The sequence below is a fragment of the Cebus imitator genome, unplaced genomic scaffold (assembly GCF_001604975.1).
Source record: "Cebus imitator isolate Cc_AM_T3 unplaced genomic scaffold, Cebus_imitator-1.0 Scaffold118, whole genome shotgun sequence".
In the NCBI taxonomy this organism is placed as follows: domain Eukaryota; kingdom Metazoa; phylum Chordata; class Mammalia; order Primates; family Cebidae; genus Cebus; species Cebus imitator.
Genome location: NW_016107433.1, coordinates 812,604 through 827,917, shown reverse-complemented (window position 1 = coordinate 827,917; position 15,314 = coordinate 812,604). Strand labels below are relative to the sequence as shown.

The following is a 15,314-nucleotide window of genomic DNA, read 5'->3' as shown; positions in this document are numbered from 1 at the left end:
TAAAAAAAAAAAAAAATACAAAAATTGGCTGGGCATGGTGGCGCGTGCCTGTGGTCCCAATTACTCTGGAAGCTGAGGCAGGAGAATCACTTGAACCCAGGAGGAAGAGGTTGCAGTGAGCTGGGATCGTGCCACTGCACTCCAGCCTGGCAACAGAGTGAGACTCTGTCCCCCAAAAAAAAGGCCGGGTACAGTGGCTCACGCCTATAATCCCAGCACTTTGGGAGGCCGAGGTGGGTGGATCATAAGGTCAAGAGATCGAGACCATCCTAGCCAACATGGTGAAACCCCCTCCCTATTAAAAAAAAAAAAAGCTTTTGTATTCAACTGAGAAAACAACAACCAACTCAGGCCCACTCTCTGCCCTAGACAGCTTTCTTCTGTTGCTTATAAAACTTTTGCTCCAACATCACCCTTGGGGTCCACGCTCCTTAATTTTCTTGGTTGTGAGACAAAGAGCTCAGACAACCACCTCAAACAAGACTGCTTCATGACCCTAGACTGTTTCAATATGAGTGAGAAAGGGGGAGGCCTCAGAGACTACTAGAATTCAGCTTGGGCCCATAAAGGAAAGAAACCTTAGAAAGAAGTATTTACTACAAAAAAATATAGATAAGAGATGTAAAGAAACTGAGGATATCATTTGAAAATGTGTTTGGCTGCAAGTATGAGAAAACCCAATGTTGACTTAAACAAGCATTTGTCTTAAACAGCAAGATCTCAGGAAGTGGGCAGACCAAGGTTGACACAATACAACTTCATTACAATGCCATCAAGGCATGGTCTACTTTTCTTGTTCACCATCCTTCTCAAGTTAATCTATTCTCATGGTTATAGCTCATGGTCACAAGTTGGCTGCCATAGCCCCAAACATTATATTTACATTCCAGAAAGGAAGTAGAAGAGAAAGAAGCATAAAGAAGAGGCACCTCTGCCAAAGGCCTCAGTATAAGTCTCATGAGTCACAGATGTACCCCAGGAACACCAAACTTTCAGGGAACTTTAGGAAGTTAGCATGTTTAGGCTCTGCCCCAAAGAAAAGAAGGCTTATTTTTGAAGGAAGGGAAAATGAGTACTTGGAGGTAGTGGAAAGGCAACCAACTGTGTCTGCCTTACTAAGTGCTTATAAACTCAAATATTAGATCAAATCTCCTGTGAAACCAGCCTGACTTCTGGATTTTTCAGTTATCTGAGCCAATAAATTATTATTACTATTTTTTTTAGGGTAGAGTTTTGCTCTTGTGACTCAGGTTAGAGTGCAGTGGTGCAATCTCGACTGACTGCAACCTCTACCTCCCGGGGTTCAAGTGATTCTCCTGCCTCAGCCTCCTCAGTAGCTGGGATTACAGGCCCACACCACCACGCCTGGCTAATTTTGCGTTTTTCATTAGAGGCAAGGGTTTCACCTTTTTGGCCAGGCTGGTCTCAAACTTTTGACCTCAGTTAATCTGCCCACCTACCCCTCTCAAAGTGTTGGGATTACAGGTGTGAACCATTGCACCTGGCCTAATTATTTTTATAGTTTAAGACAATTTGAATCATGGTTTCAGTTCATTGCAACTATGTCCTCTCACTGGCACTCTGTTTTCCCAATTTTCTTCCTTGAATACAGGACTAATCACAGTCTTTGAGTGCTCCAGAGGGGCTTCTCTTTAAATTCACAGGTAGGAAACAGCATAGCCTCATAGTGCCCCTAATGGGCAAAATAAGGAGCACCTTTTTTGGGGGTTGGAGTGCTTTAATGTATTCCATAGAATACAATCAGAGAGGTCATTTATTATTAGACACTCCATTATTTTTTGAACGACTAACAAAGGAAAAGAAAAAATGTTTTCATTAAGACATAACATCCAGTAAAATATACAAGTCCTTTTTTTTTTCGAGATGGAGTCTTGTTCTATCATCCAGGCTGGAGTGCAATGGGATGACCTCGGCTCATTGCAACCTCTACCTCCAGGGTTCAAGCGATTCTCCTGCCTCAGCCTCTTGAGTAGCTCGGACTACAGGCGCACATCACCATATCTGGCTATGTTTTCCTTCCTTCCTTCCTTCCTTCCTTCCTTCCTTCCTTCCTTCCTTCCCTCCCTCCCTCCCTCCTTCCTTGCTTCCTTGCATTTGACGGAATCTCGCTCTGTCACCCAGGCTAGAGTGCAATGGCACGATCTCAGCTCACTGCAACCTCCACCTCCTGGGTTCAAGTGATTCTCTTGCCTCAGCCTCCTGAGTAGCTGGGATTATAGGCACACACCACCATGCCTGGGTAATTTATTTATATTTGTAGAGATGGGGTTTCACCATACTGGCCAGGCTGGCCTTGAACTCCTGACCTCAGGTGATCCTCCCACTTTGGCCTCCCAAAGTGCTGGGATTACAGATGTGAGCCACCCCACTTGGCAAAATACACGTCTTAAATGTGCTGTTTAATGAAATTTTACATATGTATATACCTGTGTAACCACCACTCAGATCAAGGTACAAAACCTTTCCAACACCTCACAAGTTTTCCTCATTTCCTCCCTCAGTCAATAATTCCCACCCTCCCAGAGTTAACTGCTGTTGTGAGTTTTATCACCATTTATTACAATTTTGCTTGGGTCTGAATGTCGTAGGGCTGGAATCATATCATCCTTACTCTCTCTTCAGCAGCGCACTTCTTTCATTCAACCTCATGTCTATGTGATTCATTCATGTTGTAGTGTGTAGCAGCAGTTCATTCTTTTTTCCTTGCTGTATAATTGCCAATTATATAAATACACTGTTTTTTTTTGTTTGTTTGTTTGTTTGTTTTTTTGAGACGGAGTCTCACCTCACGCTATTGCCCAGGCTGGAGTCCAGTGGTGCAATCTCAGCTCACTGTAACCTTCACCTCCTAGGTTCAAGTGGTTCTCCTGCCTCAGCTTCCCGCATAGCTGGGATTACAGGTGTGCGCCACCATGCCCAGCTAATTTTTTTATTTTTAGTAGAGACGGGGTTTCATCATGTTGGCCAGGCTGGTCTCGAACTCCTGACCTCAGGATCCACCTGGCCTGGCCTCCCAAAGTACTGAGATTACAGGTGTGAGCCACTGTGCCCAGCCTTTTTTTTTTTTTTTTTGAGATAGTGTCTCATTCTGTCACCCAAGCTGGAGTGCAGTAGTGCAATCTTGGCTCACTGCAACTTCCGCCTCCTGGGTTCAAGTGATCCTCCCACCTCAGCCTCTTGAGAAGCTGGGACTACAGGCTTGTGCCATCACACCTGGCTAAGTTTTGTATTTTTTGTAGAAATGGGATTTTGTCATGTTGCTCAGGTTGGTCTTGAACTCTGAGCTCAAGTGATCTGCCCAACTCTGCCTTCCAAAGTGTCGGATTACAGGTGTGAGCCACTGTGCCTGGCCCAATTATATCAGTATACTGCTATTATCCATTTTCCTGTTCATGCATATATGGATTGTTAACAGGTTTTTTGGTTTTGTTTTGTTTTTGAGATGAGGTCTTGTGTGCACACTGGAACCTCCTGGGCTCAAGCAATCCTCCCCACCTCAGCCTCTAGAGTAGCTGGGACCACAGGTATGTACCACCACACCTGGCTATTTTTAAATTTTTTGTAGAGATGGGGGTCTCCCTATGTTACCCAGGCTGGTCTCAAACTCCTGGGCTCAAGGGTGTCTCCCACCTCAGCTTCCCAAAGTGCTGAGATTGCAATGGCATGATCTTGGCTCACCAAAACCTCCTCCTCTCGGGCTCAAGTGATTCTCCTGTCTCAGCCTCCCAAGTAGCTGGGATTACAGGCATGCACCACCACACCTGGCTAATTTTTGTATTTTTAGTAGAGACGGAGTTTCTCTGTGTTGGTCAGGCTGGTCTTGAACTGCTGACCTCATGATTTGCCTGCCTTTTGGACTCCCAAAGTGCTGGGATTACAGGCATGAGCCACCACACCCGGCCTATCTTTTTACTTTATTCTAACCCTCAAAGGATTGCATGATTCCAGAAACAACCTCACAAGCACATCTAGAAATAATATTTAACCAGATATCTGTGCATCCCTGGCCCAGTCAAGTTGACACATAAAACTAACCATCACAGATCCCCTTCAGCTCAGGGCTCAATACGCCAGCCTGAGAGAACGCCCATCTATCCTTCTCCCCTCCCTGAACGACTGAGGAGACCGTGCCTCTCCAGGCAACCTCTGCCTTAGAAAATCCTACAGATGATTCACAGGAAACTCATGGCTGTGCTCTCTGGGGCAGGGGCAATGGGCTGGGTGGGGAGTTTCTAAATCAATCCCGATCGACAGAGCCATGGGTGCTTGCAGTTCTACTCCCCTGCGCCTCCCACTCCCCTCCCTTAGACAAAGCAGGAAAAAGGTGCTTGGAGAGGAGTACACTGAAGGAGGAAAAAGAAGAGAAGGCGGAGGGTTCAAGCACCCCTCTCTGTTCTCTTTTTTTTTTTTTTTTTTTTTGAGATGGAGTTTCACTCTTGTTACCCAGGCTGAAGTGCAATGGTGTGATCTCGGCTCACTGCAACCCCCGCCTCCTGGGTTCAGGCAATTCTCCCGCCTCAACCTCCTGAGTAGCTGGGATTACAGGCATGTGCCACCATGCCCAGCTAATGTTTTGTATTTTTAGTAGAGACGGGGTTTCACCATGTTGACCAGGATGGTCTCGATCTCTTGACCTCGTGATCCACCCGCCTCGGCCTCCCAAAGTGCTGGGATTACAGGCGTGAGCCACCATGCCCGGCGCCCTCTCTGTTCTCATGTGGTCTCTGGCACGTGCATGAATACTCTCCCCTTTCTCTTTTCTGCACAGAGTCCCTACGTTCAGGCCCCCAGCCTCACTGAGGAGGCTCTGCCTCCCCGCAGGTCTCCCAAATCCTCCTCCCAGAACATGCCACATATTTCTGAAGGTCCTTTTGCCAACAAGCATTGTCCTGGGGCTATCAGGCTGGTTCCTTACCAGTAAAATCACCCACATAGTGAAACTTTTTTTAATTAACAAAAACTTCTTCTTTTTTTTTTTAGCTGGGTGCAATGGCTCAAGTCTGTAATCTCAGCACTTTGGGAGGCCGAGGCGGGCAGATTATGAGGTCAAGAGTTTGAGACCAGCCTAGCCAGAATAGTGAAGTCCTGTCTCTACCAAAAATACAAAAAATTAGCCAAGGATGGTGGCGCTTGCCTGTAATCCCAGCTACTTGGGAGGCTGAGGCAGGAGAACAAGTGAATTGCTTGAACCCAGGAGGCAGAGGTTGCAGTAAGCCAAGACTGTACCACTGCACTCCAGCCTGGGCGACAGAACAAGATTCCATCTCAAAAAAAGAAAAAAAAAGAATATATATATATATATATATATACACATACACACACACATGTATATATATATTTAAAATAGAGACCAGGTTTCGCCAAGTTGCCCAGGCTGGCCTCAAACTCCTAGGCTCAGGTGGTCTGCCCGCCTCAACTTCCCAAAGTGCTGGTATTATAGGTGTGAGCCATCACTTCCATGGCTCACGGCAGCCTCAATGTCCCGGGCTGAAACTATCCTCCTCCCTGTCTCCTGAGTCGCTGGAACTACAGGTGTGCACCACCACATTCAGCTAATTTTAATTATTTTTTTTTGAGACGGAGTTTTTCTCATGTTGCCCGGGCTGGAGTGCAATTGCGCGATCTCAGCTCACCATACCTCTGCTTCCCAGGTTCAAGTGATTCTCCTGCCTCAGACTCCTGAGTAGCTGGGATTACAGGCAAGCACCACCATACCTGGCTAATTTTTGTTGTTGCTGTTTTTATTTTTTTTTTTGAGACAGAGTCTCACTCTATCACCAGGCACCAGGCTGGAGTGCAGTGGCGCGACCTCGGCTCACTGCAATCTCCGCCTTCCGGGTTCAAGCAATTCTCCTGCCTCAGCCTCCCAAGTAGCTGGGACTACAGGCGCGTGCCACCAGGCCCAGCTAATTTTTTTTTTTGTATTTTTAGTAGAGACGGGGTTTCACCATGTTGGCCAGGATGGTCTCGATCTCTTGACCTTGTGATCCACCCGCCTCGGCCTCCCAAACTGCTGGGATTACAGGCTTGAGCCACCGCACCCGGCCCGTTGTTGTTGTTTTTAAAGTAGAGATGGGGTTTCTCCATGTTGGTCAGGCTAGTCTTGAACTCCGACCTGAGGTGATCCACCCTCCTCGCCCTCCCAAAGTGCTGGGATTACAGGCGTAAACCACCGTGCCCAGCCTTAAAATTTTTTTGTAAATACAGTCTCATTATGTTGCCCAGGCCAGTCCTGAACTCCTGGGCTTAAGAAACTGTGAGTCACTACAATGGGCCATTTTTTTGTTTTGTTTTTGTTTTCTGAGGCAGTGTCTTGCTCTGTCGCCCAGGGTGGAGTGCGGTGGCCTGATCACAGCTCATTCATTGTGTTTTGGTGGTGGGTTTTCTTGATGTCTCCCTCATTGGACCTGACCAGGGCATGGGCTGCTTTGTGAGTGTCACAGCCCTCCCTCATCGCTGCCCATGGGGCTGATACACCTGTGTGCACACACCCAGGTGAAGATAGCCACTGCCTGTAGGTGAGGTAAGACACTGTGCACCTGGGTGGGAAGAGGTCCCCGACTCCCACCCTGCCCACACCAGACCATGAAGAAGAGCTGTCCTTAGTATGGGTGCTGACCAGGCCCAGCCTGGGTGGCAGAGTGAGGCATCATCTCAAAAAAATAAGACATAATGAGGTGTAATTTTAATTTCTTGGATGTCCCAGTATGGATTGCTTCATTTCATTTTAAATAGATTTTTTTTTTTTTTTGAGATGGAGTCTCACTCTGTCACCCATGTTGGAGTGATCTCTGGTCATTGCAGCCTCTGCCTCCCATGTTACATGCGATTCTCATGCCTCAGCCCCCATGTAGCTGGGATTACAGGCATGTGCCACCACACGTGGCTAATTTTTGTATTTTTAGTAGAGCTAGAGTTTCACCATATTGGCCAGGCTGGTCTTCAACTCTTGACCTCCAGCGATCCACCCACCTTGACCTCCCAAAGTGCTGGGATTACAGGCATGAGCCACTGTGCCCAGCCACCCTTTATCTTCTTTTCTTTTTGAGACAGGATCTTGCTCTGTCGCCCAGACTGGAGTGTGGTGATGCAATCATAGCTCATTGCAACCTTGAATCACTGTGCTCAAGCCATCCTCCCACTTCAGCCTCTATTACAGGCATTCACCACTACACTCAGCTATTTGATTGATTGATTGAGTGATTGATTTTTGAGATGGAGTTTCACTCTTATTGCCCAGCCTGGAGTGCAGTGGTGCCATCTCAGCTCACTGCAACCTCTGCCTCCCAGGTTCAAGCAATTCTCCTGCCTCAGCTCCCGAGTAGCTGGGTCTACAGGCACGTGCCACCATGCCCGGCTAATTTTAGTATTTTTAGTAGAGATGGGGTTTCTTCATGTTGGCCAGGGTGGTCTCGATCTCGCGATCTGCCCACCTCGGCCTCCCAAAGTGCTGAGATTACAGGCGTGAGCCACTGTGCCCAACCTATTTTTTTAATTTTTTTGTAGCAGCAGGGTCTCGCCATGATACCCAGGCTGACCTTAAACTCCTGGCCTCCCAAAATGCTGGGATTACAGATGTGAGCCACCATATCTAGTCCCTTCATCTTTTTTCCACTGCCTTGTGCCAACCCAGTTTGTGCACTGGGGCCTCAAAGCTGATTCAGCCTACATCCCTTTCCCAGATGGACACGTGTGTGATAAACAGCCCTGCAGTGAGGTGAGGGAAGGGAGGGGAAGTGAGGTCCTGTATGTCCTGCCATCTCCACAAAAGGGCAGTCCTCACCCCAGCTTTGTGCTGATGAGACCAGGTGTAGGCAGTCCTGACGACACAGGGCGGAAGGGAGCAGCCATTAGCGCTAATGAGGCAGGCGGTCTGAAAGCTTTTTACTCTGCAATGGCTCGCCACCCAGGGAACAGTTCGTTCTGTTTCCTTGGCTTCCAGGAACCCCAGGCAGAAAGGGGTTCGGGGACAGGAGGGGGAGTAGGGGTTCTTGGAGAAGCCTGGAGGGAAAAAGGGAGGGGAGGACCAGAAATGCATTTGGGAGGGCCTGGGATTGGTTAGGTGGGCTTTTCCCCTCCCCATTCCCTCCAAAGAAACCCAGGTTCTGGTTCTGCACTCTACCTGCCCAACAGTGGCCACTGGCCCTTCACCCTCTCCCATGCCCTTGACCTGAATTCTTGGAAGCACAGGAAACAACATGCCATGTAGGGGCTGAGTAAGCATCTCTGGGGCCACAAATTAAATTAAGCTTTCAGGGCCGCCTGCCTTGTTATTACTAACGGCTCCACCCTGGCTCAGCTCCTAGGTCCCTGTCCTGTGGAAATTTGGGAGCCCTGGGCACCCTCTCTTGCTCTGAAATTTTAATTGGCTCCTGGGAACCTCACCCCAAATTGGAGATGGGCACCTCTCTTGTAGAACAAAAGGCTCAGGTCCGGGGAGTAAGGGCCTGAACTGTGCCCCCACCCTCCAGGAAGGGCCCCTTGCAGGCTGGCTGCAGGGATCAGTCACGTGTGGCCCTTCATTAGGCCCTGCCATATAAGCCGAGGGCACGGGGTGGCCGGGAACTCTCTAGGGAAGAATCCAGGAGGCAGAGGTGAGTTCTCAGGTTGGGCAGGGACTCCTCCTCTCTGCGGAGCCTCTATCTGGGCACCTACAGGGGATTCCAAGGATGAGGAGGGACTAAGTGGTATGTCTTCCTGATGAGCCAGGCCATGCTGACTGCAGCGATGCTGAGCTGTGCCCTGCTGCTGGCACTGCCTGCCATGCAGGGAGCCCAGATAGGCTTGGCCCCCCTGGAGGGCATCAGAAGGCCCGACCAGGCCCTGTTCCCAGAGCTCCCAGGTCAGTGTGGGCAGGGGTGGGACTGGGCGGGGCCTGAATACCCTCTGGACACAAACTGTCTCCCCTGGCCTAAGCCCTCTTTCTCCCTTCCCAAACCCTCCCCTGGGAGGTGGGTGCTTTGTGCATGGGGGTTCCTGCCCTCACATCCTCTGCCCCAGGCCTGGGACTGCAGGCCCCACTGAAGAAGACAACTGCAGAACAGGCAGAAGAGGATCTGCTGCAGGTGGCTGAGGCCTTGGCAGAGGTAACTGCTCAGGGAAAAGGGTGAGGTGGTGGTACTTGGGAGGGTGCATTGGTTATTAGCTCCTCTCCCCAGCTCCAAGTTCCCTCACCAGCGGTGACACTACAGATCACCTCTACCTACATTCCACTGCCATCCTGCATAGGCTGGGACAGGTAAGGTCCCTGGACCTGTCTTCTGAGGCCTGTGCCCACATTCCTGGTTCCCCACCTCTGCAGGTAGAAGACCTGCAGGATCGCGAGCCCCGCTCCCCACGCCGCTGCGTAAAGCTGCAGGAGTCCTGCCTGGGACAGCAGGTGCCTTGCTGTGACCCGTGTGCCACGTGCTACTGCCGCTTCTTCAACGCCTTCTGCTACTGTCGCAAGCTGGCTACTGCCACGAACTCCTGCAGCCGCGCCTAGCTGGCCAGCTTCAGGGCCGGAGCTAGGGTAGGGGCAAGGAAATGCGAATAAAGGATGGGACCTACCCCAAGGCTGTGATTATTTCAAACGTGGCGGTCAAAGGAGGGACGGTTCATGGCGGGGGTGGGAGTGTCACCAAGCCAAGAAACCACACATACTCTTATCCCAGTGCCTGGGCTACCCCATCATAGGAGGCACATACATGGGCGCTTTTAGGGATCCTGGTGTCCCTGGGAAAAGTAGAGAAGAGCTGCACTCCAGCGTTTGAGAATCTTGTATAGCAAATGCAGGGAAAGCAGGACGCAGGGTGGCACAGGGGCTACCACTCTGGGCTAGTGAATAATTCTTAGGCTCCAGGGCTGCTTGCTGCTACTTCCACGAAAAGTCTGACCCTCATCTTGCTACCAGAGGGAAGGCCGGGACTGTGAGTTGTTCAGGTCCCTAGCGTTTTGAACAAAGAATTGAACAAAACCCAAAAAGTAACAAAGAAATGACACACAGGAAGGAAGCAGATAGCAGGGATCTGTTAAAGCGAAAAAGCACTTCGCAGGGTGGGAGTGGGCTTGACCAAGAGGCTCAAGGGGCCTGATTACAACGTTTTCTGTTTTTTTCTTCCTTTCTTTCCTTCCTTCCCTCCCTCCCTCCCTTCTTTCTTTCACCGAGTTTCACTCTGTTCTCACCCAGGCTAGAGTGCAGTGGCTCAATCTTGGCTCACTGCAACCTCTGCCTCCTGGGTTGAAGTGATTCTCTTGCCTCAGCCTCCTGAGTAGCTGGGACTACAGGCGAGTGCTACCAAGCCCAGCTTTTTGTATTTTTAGTAGAGAAGCGGTTTCACCGTGTTAGCAAGGATGGTCTCAATCTTCTGACCTCGTTATCTGCCCGCCTCGGCCTCCTAAAGTGCTGCGATTAGGGTGTGACATGAACCACCAAGCCCGGCCAATTTTCTGGGTTTTAAGTACTCCTTTTGCGGCCCCCTGTTGGCTACCCCTGATCTGGATGAAGGGTTTGGTCCGTGGCTAATTAACTCATTTACACCTGAGGTTGCAAATTTTTATTTTTGCAATCAGACCTTGGCGATGACCTTGAGCAGTAGGACATAAATAACTCCCACATGCTTAGGATGTTCCAATAATGGAACACTAGGCATAAGTGGTGCTGAGGTGAATTAGCACCCTATGCAGATGAAGGGATGGCCCGTGCTTGAACCCCGGCCAATCCAAGGCACTCTCCTTTCCATCTAAGACGTGGTGGAAGGGGGAGGGTTGTAGAGACAGTGGCCTTTGATCCTCTGTTCTCCGGACATGGGGACATGGGGTTTTTCTTTTTGGTTTAGCTTTAGCGAGTTCACCTTAATTGGCCTCGGGTTCCCTGTCCCCAGACCTTGGTGTTTTTTGTTTTATGAAGTCAGCACAAATTGGCGTCAGAATCCCTGCCCCCAGACCTTGATGTTTTCCCTTTGATTCAGCTTCAGAATTCAGCACGTTTTGGCCTCAAGTTCCCCCCCCTCGAGATCCTATTCTCCCGCCTCAATCAGACCTTAGTTTCCCTCTGCGGAGGTGGCTGGCCCAGCAGTCTGGAAGCTTTCCAAGCTTGAGAAGGGCTCACTCATTTTTTTTTTTTTTTAAGACGGGGGGGGTTTCACCATGTTGGTCAGGCGGGTCTTAAACTCCCGGCCTCAGGTGATTCGCCCGTCTTGGCCTCCAAATTGCTTGGATTACAGGCGTGAGCCACCACGCCCGGCCGAGAAGGGCTCACTCACTTCTTTACCCAGCCCGCTCCTGCAGCGCCAGGTGCAGCAAATCCGGGAAAGCCAGAGAGAGAGGGCCCAGTCAAATCCGGGCGGCCACTGTCGCCACCATGCGGCCAGCCTCAAACGTTCTCCTCTTAGCGCGCAGGCGCCGTAGGGCAGTCCCCAGCCCACGCCAGCGCAGCGCTTCCGCGCAGCCATCCGGAAGCCACGGGCTGCTCAGAGCCCCTCCCCGGTGTGGTCACGTGAGGCGCTTGCGCGTCACCTGACGCTCTTGACAGTCTGTGGAGGGCGCAGCGTCAGCTGATCTGCGGATTGTGATTTGCACTGGTCGTTCGGAGATCTCCAGTGCCGCCGCTCCCGCAGCAGCCATGTCGTTCTTCCCCGAGCTTTACTTCAACGTGGACAATGGCTACTTGGAAGGACTGGTTCGCGGCCTGAAGGCTGGGGTGCTCAGCCAGGCCGACTATCTCAACCTGGTGCAGTGCGAGACGCTCGAAGGTGAGCCGGGGGCGCGAAAGGAGGGGATAAGGGCCGGCTGGGGCCTGAGGGTTCAGAGGTGTGGGCCGTGAAGCCGGGAGCGGGGGTCTTGAAGGGCCTGAGAGACCTCTCTGGGCATCCCAGGGCTGAAGGCGGACGCGCGGGAGCGGGATCTATCTCTACCTGCGGCTCCGCGCGGGCCCAAACGCAAACAAGGTTTTAAGAACCGCAGTTGTTCTCTGCTTGGGCTGCCTTTTCTTTCGCTATGCTTGCCCTGCAGTTTGGAAGGAGGGGGTCTTTCGGGGGTGGCTGATCGGTGCGAGGTGTGGCCATACAAGGCTCTTTACCTTAATGTAGCCCGAGAGCTGTCCCATGGCAACGCTTAGGGAAGGTAAGCGGAAAAGTCCCCCATCTCTTCCTCCCCCCATCAAGACACCAAGGTTTTTGGGATCATTGTGTCTTCGCGTTGGCCTGCGGGATGAGCCTTCCTGGGGAATTGCTGAGCCAGTTTAGTGAGGGTTTTCTCCCAACTCTGCCCAGACGCTGGCTGGGCAGTGTCTCCTGAAGGCAGTGTTTGGGAGAACAAGGGTGGCCCTGCAAGCCTGGATAGTTCATATATTCAAGTATTTGGCCAGTTAATCCCATCCCCTTAGCGAGGGGGATGCCTGTTGGGACACGGTTTCCAAACACAAGAGTGTTGAGAAGCCAAGTTCCCCTTTCTTTACACAGCTCCAGAGTGGAGTTGACTTCCTGAGGCACAGCTCCAACAGATGTACTGAGTTAGAGATGTCCCTAATTCCAGTCTTTGCCAACCACTCCCGCTCCAGGTGGTAGGGAAGGGCAGGGTGGCTGGGATGTGAGTTTTCATCCCTGATTCCCAAGTGGTACTCTTGAGCAGAGGTGCCGATAGCCTCGTGATTGGTAGCTGAAGGGGGAGGATGGCCAGATAATTCACCCACTAAAGAACATTTTCTCATCAGAAACTTCTTGAGGTTAAAAGCGAGCCCAGAGAAAAAAGTCATTTATTGTTTACCTTGCAAACTAGACCAGTAAAGTGAAACGAAATACCTTTAAAATAGAAAACTTAAAAAATAGAAAACTTACTGTTAAAATACAATAATTGTAGGTGTTATTTTAATGTAAATCTGCAGTACAATAATTGTAGGTGTTATGATGTTAATGTAAATCTTTAAGAAAAGTTGTTTACTGGGCCAGGTGCAATGGCTCATGCCTGTAATATCAGCACTTTGGGAGGCGAGGCGGGCAGATCATGAGGTCAGGAGTTCAAGACTATCCTGGCCAACATGGTGAAACTCCATCTCTACTAAAAATACAAAAATTAGCTGTGCTTGGTGGTGTGTGCCTGTAGTCCCAGCTACTTGGGAGGCTGAGGCAGGAGAATGCTTGAACCCAGGAGGCGGAGGTTGCAGATGGTGCCACTGCACTCCAGCCTGGACGACAGAGCAAGACTGCATCTGAAAAAAAAAAAAAAAGAAAGAAAAGTTGTTTACCTTACTGATGTGAGTGAAGGATGCTGGGTTGTAGGGGTCTGCCAGCAACCTGATTGACCTCACTGTGAGAAAAAGAGGAGAAATAGAGTGAGGCTGCCTGGGACAGGGCCTAGCACACAGTTGGTGCTTAGTATGAGTTTTGTGGACTGACTGGGACTTGTCGAAGGTCTTTTTTTGCCTAAATCTAAGGTGAACATAATTGATCATCAACAGACATTCGGTTGGTTGTTTCTCTTCTTGACTTTCCTCAATCCTGCTGCTGTCTGCTTCCCTGTAGAGCTTCTGGGGGCACAGGGTTCTTCCCTTCTTCCCAGCGGACCCTCTATCACCCCCATAAACATGTTGGGCCATTCTTTCTGCACATTCTTCCCATAACACTGCTCAAGATAGGCCCTGCCCTGCCCCACCTTGTAGAACACCGTCGATCTTTAGTGTGGCATTCAGGGATCCCTTGCTCATTCACACACACTTCTTTTGTTTGTTTGTTTTGAAACAAAGTCTAGCCTTGTCGCCCAGGCTGGAGTGCAGTGGTGTGATCTCCGCTCACTGCAACCTCCACCTCACCAGTTCGTCATTCCTGTGCCTCTGCTTCCCAAGTAGTTGGAATTTCAGGCATGTGCCACCATGCCTGGCTAATTTTTGTATTTTTAGTCAAGATGGGGTTTTGCCATATTGGTTAGGCTGGTCTCGAACTCCTGACCTCAAGTGATCCACCCACCTCAGCGCCCAAAGTACTGGGATTACAGGCATGAACCACCATGCCTGGCCATTTATACACATTTCTATCGCTCACGCAAGCCACCTCTCCACCACCAAAGTGTGGTGGATTTTGGAGCTGTGCAAACCTGGGTTTGAATCTCAATCCTGCCAATTACTGGACTACCTTAGACAAGCTATTTAACACCTCTCGGCCTTGGGTTTTTCAACTGGTGTATCAACAGCACCTATCTCATACAGGTTGTGAAATGTCAACAAGCTACTTCGGTATGGCCCAGCACCAAGGACAGAGTAAGCGCTAGGTAAATGTTAGCCCTTGTTTTCAATGTTGTTTGTACCTGTACCCTCCAGAATTTCCCCTTCCTCTTTTCTCTTTAAAACTATTTATTGTGGATACCATCAAACATATACTGATTAGAAGCAATAATATAATGAGCCCCTAAGTAATAATCACCTAACTACAACAATTATCAATTCTTGCTGATAGAACAATTATCCACACCCAAATTATTCATAAGTAAATCCCAGACAACATACCATTTCAGTTGTAAATATTTCAGCATCTCTGAAAAAAGTCATGAGGTTTTTTTTTTTTTTTTAGATGGAGTCTTGCTCTGTCAGTGGCACAGTCTCAGCTTATGGCATCCTCTGCCAGCCGGGTTCAAGCATTTCCCCTGCCTTAGTTTCCTGAGCAGCTGGGACTATAGGCACGTGCCACCACGCCCAGCTAATTTTTTTGTATTTTTAGTAGAGATGGGGTATGTTGGCCAGGATGGTCTCCATCTCCTGACCTCACGATCTGCCTGCCTCGGCCTCCTAAAGTGCTGGGATTACAAGGCATGAACCACCGTGCCTGGCCGGCAAGCATTTTTTTTAAAAAACATAATATTATTATTCCTCATCCCTTAAAAAAAGTAATTTGTTACTTCTAAAAGCTGAGCAAAAAAGATAAAAAGGAGAAAAAGAAAAAAAACCAAAACAGTAATTTGTTAATGTAATCAGATATCCATTTAGTGTTCAAATTTCCCTGATTGTCTCAAATTTTAAAAATGTAATTTGTTTGTTACAGTTGGGATCAATATGTAATCCATACATTTTAGTTGATACTGTCTCAAGTAGTTTATCCATTTTCCTTCTAATTTAGTTGTTGAAGAAATTAGATCACTTAATTTATAGATTTTCCATCCATCTCAATTTTACTGATTCCATTTCTGACATATAGTTTAACTTGTTCCTCTGTCCCTTGTTCCCACTTTAAGTTAGTAGTAGATCTAGAGGCTTGCTGAGATTTTGGTTCAATTTTTTTTTTTTTAAATACTTAATAGGTGATGTTTGTCCTTTTTTTTTTTTTTTT

At 49.1% G+C, this 15,314-nt stretch overlaps 2 protein-coding genes across 3 annotated transcripts in view; both read left to right on the top strand.

Annotated features, from left to right (window-relative positions):
* Nucleotides 1-5,213: 5,213 nt before the first annotated feature.
* Nucleotides 5,214-9,567, top strand: LOC108311751 (agouti related neuropeptide). 2 transcript variants are annotated; one of them, XM_037742256.1, is made up of 4 exons: nt 5,214-5,224; nt 8,731-8,863; nt 9,022-9,107; nt 9,323-9,567. In XM_037742256.1, the coding sequence occupies exons 2-4, from the start codon at nt 8,734-8,736 to the stop codon at nt 9,503-9,505; spliced, it is 399 nt and encodes a 132-aa protein (XP_037598184.1). In that variant the 5' UTR covers nt 5,214-5,224; nt 8,731-8,733; the 3' UTR covers nt 9,506-9,567. The 2 variants fall into 2 exon arrangements, with proteins under 2 accessions (XP_037598184.1, XP_017394804.1); XM_017539315.2 differs by lacking the exon at nt 5,214-5,224 and adding an exon at nt 8,073-8,615.
* Nucleotides 9,568-11,476: 1,909 nt separating this feature from the next.
* The window catches only part of ATP6V0D1 (ATPase H+ transporting V0 subunit d1), a 42,970-nt gene continuing 39,132 nt past the window's right edge, over nt 11,477-15,314 (top strand). Inside the window, exon 1 of the mRNA XM_017539312.2 lies at nt 11,477-11,753. Within this exon, the coding sequence (XP_017394801.1) occupies nt 11,624-11,753 (130 nt within the window). The 5' untranslated portion in view covers nt 11,477-11,623. The remainder of the gene's footprint in view (nt 11,754-15,314) is intronic.

What these genes read in the sequence shown, in the direction of transcription:
- LOC108311751 (XM_037742256.1), top strand. Translation starts at nt 8,734, where the DNA reads ATGCTGACTGCAGCGATGCTGAGCTGTGCCCTGCTGCTGGCACTGCCT. An exon ending in CCTGTTCCCAGAGCTCCCAG is followed by an intron (nt 8,864 to 9,021) that starts GTCAGTGTGGGC and finishes CCTCTGCCCCAG; the next exon opens with GCCTGGGACTGCAGGCCCCA. An exon ending in TGGCTGAGGCCTTGGCAGAG is followed by an intron (nt 9,108 to 9,322) that starts GTAACTGCTCAG and finishes CCACCTCTGCAG; the next exon opens with GTAGAAGACCTGCAGGATCG.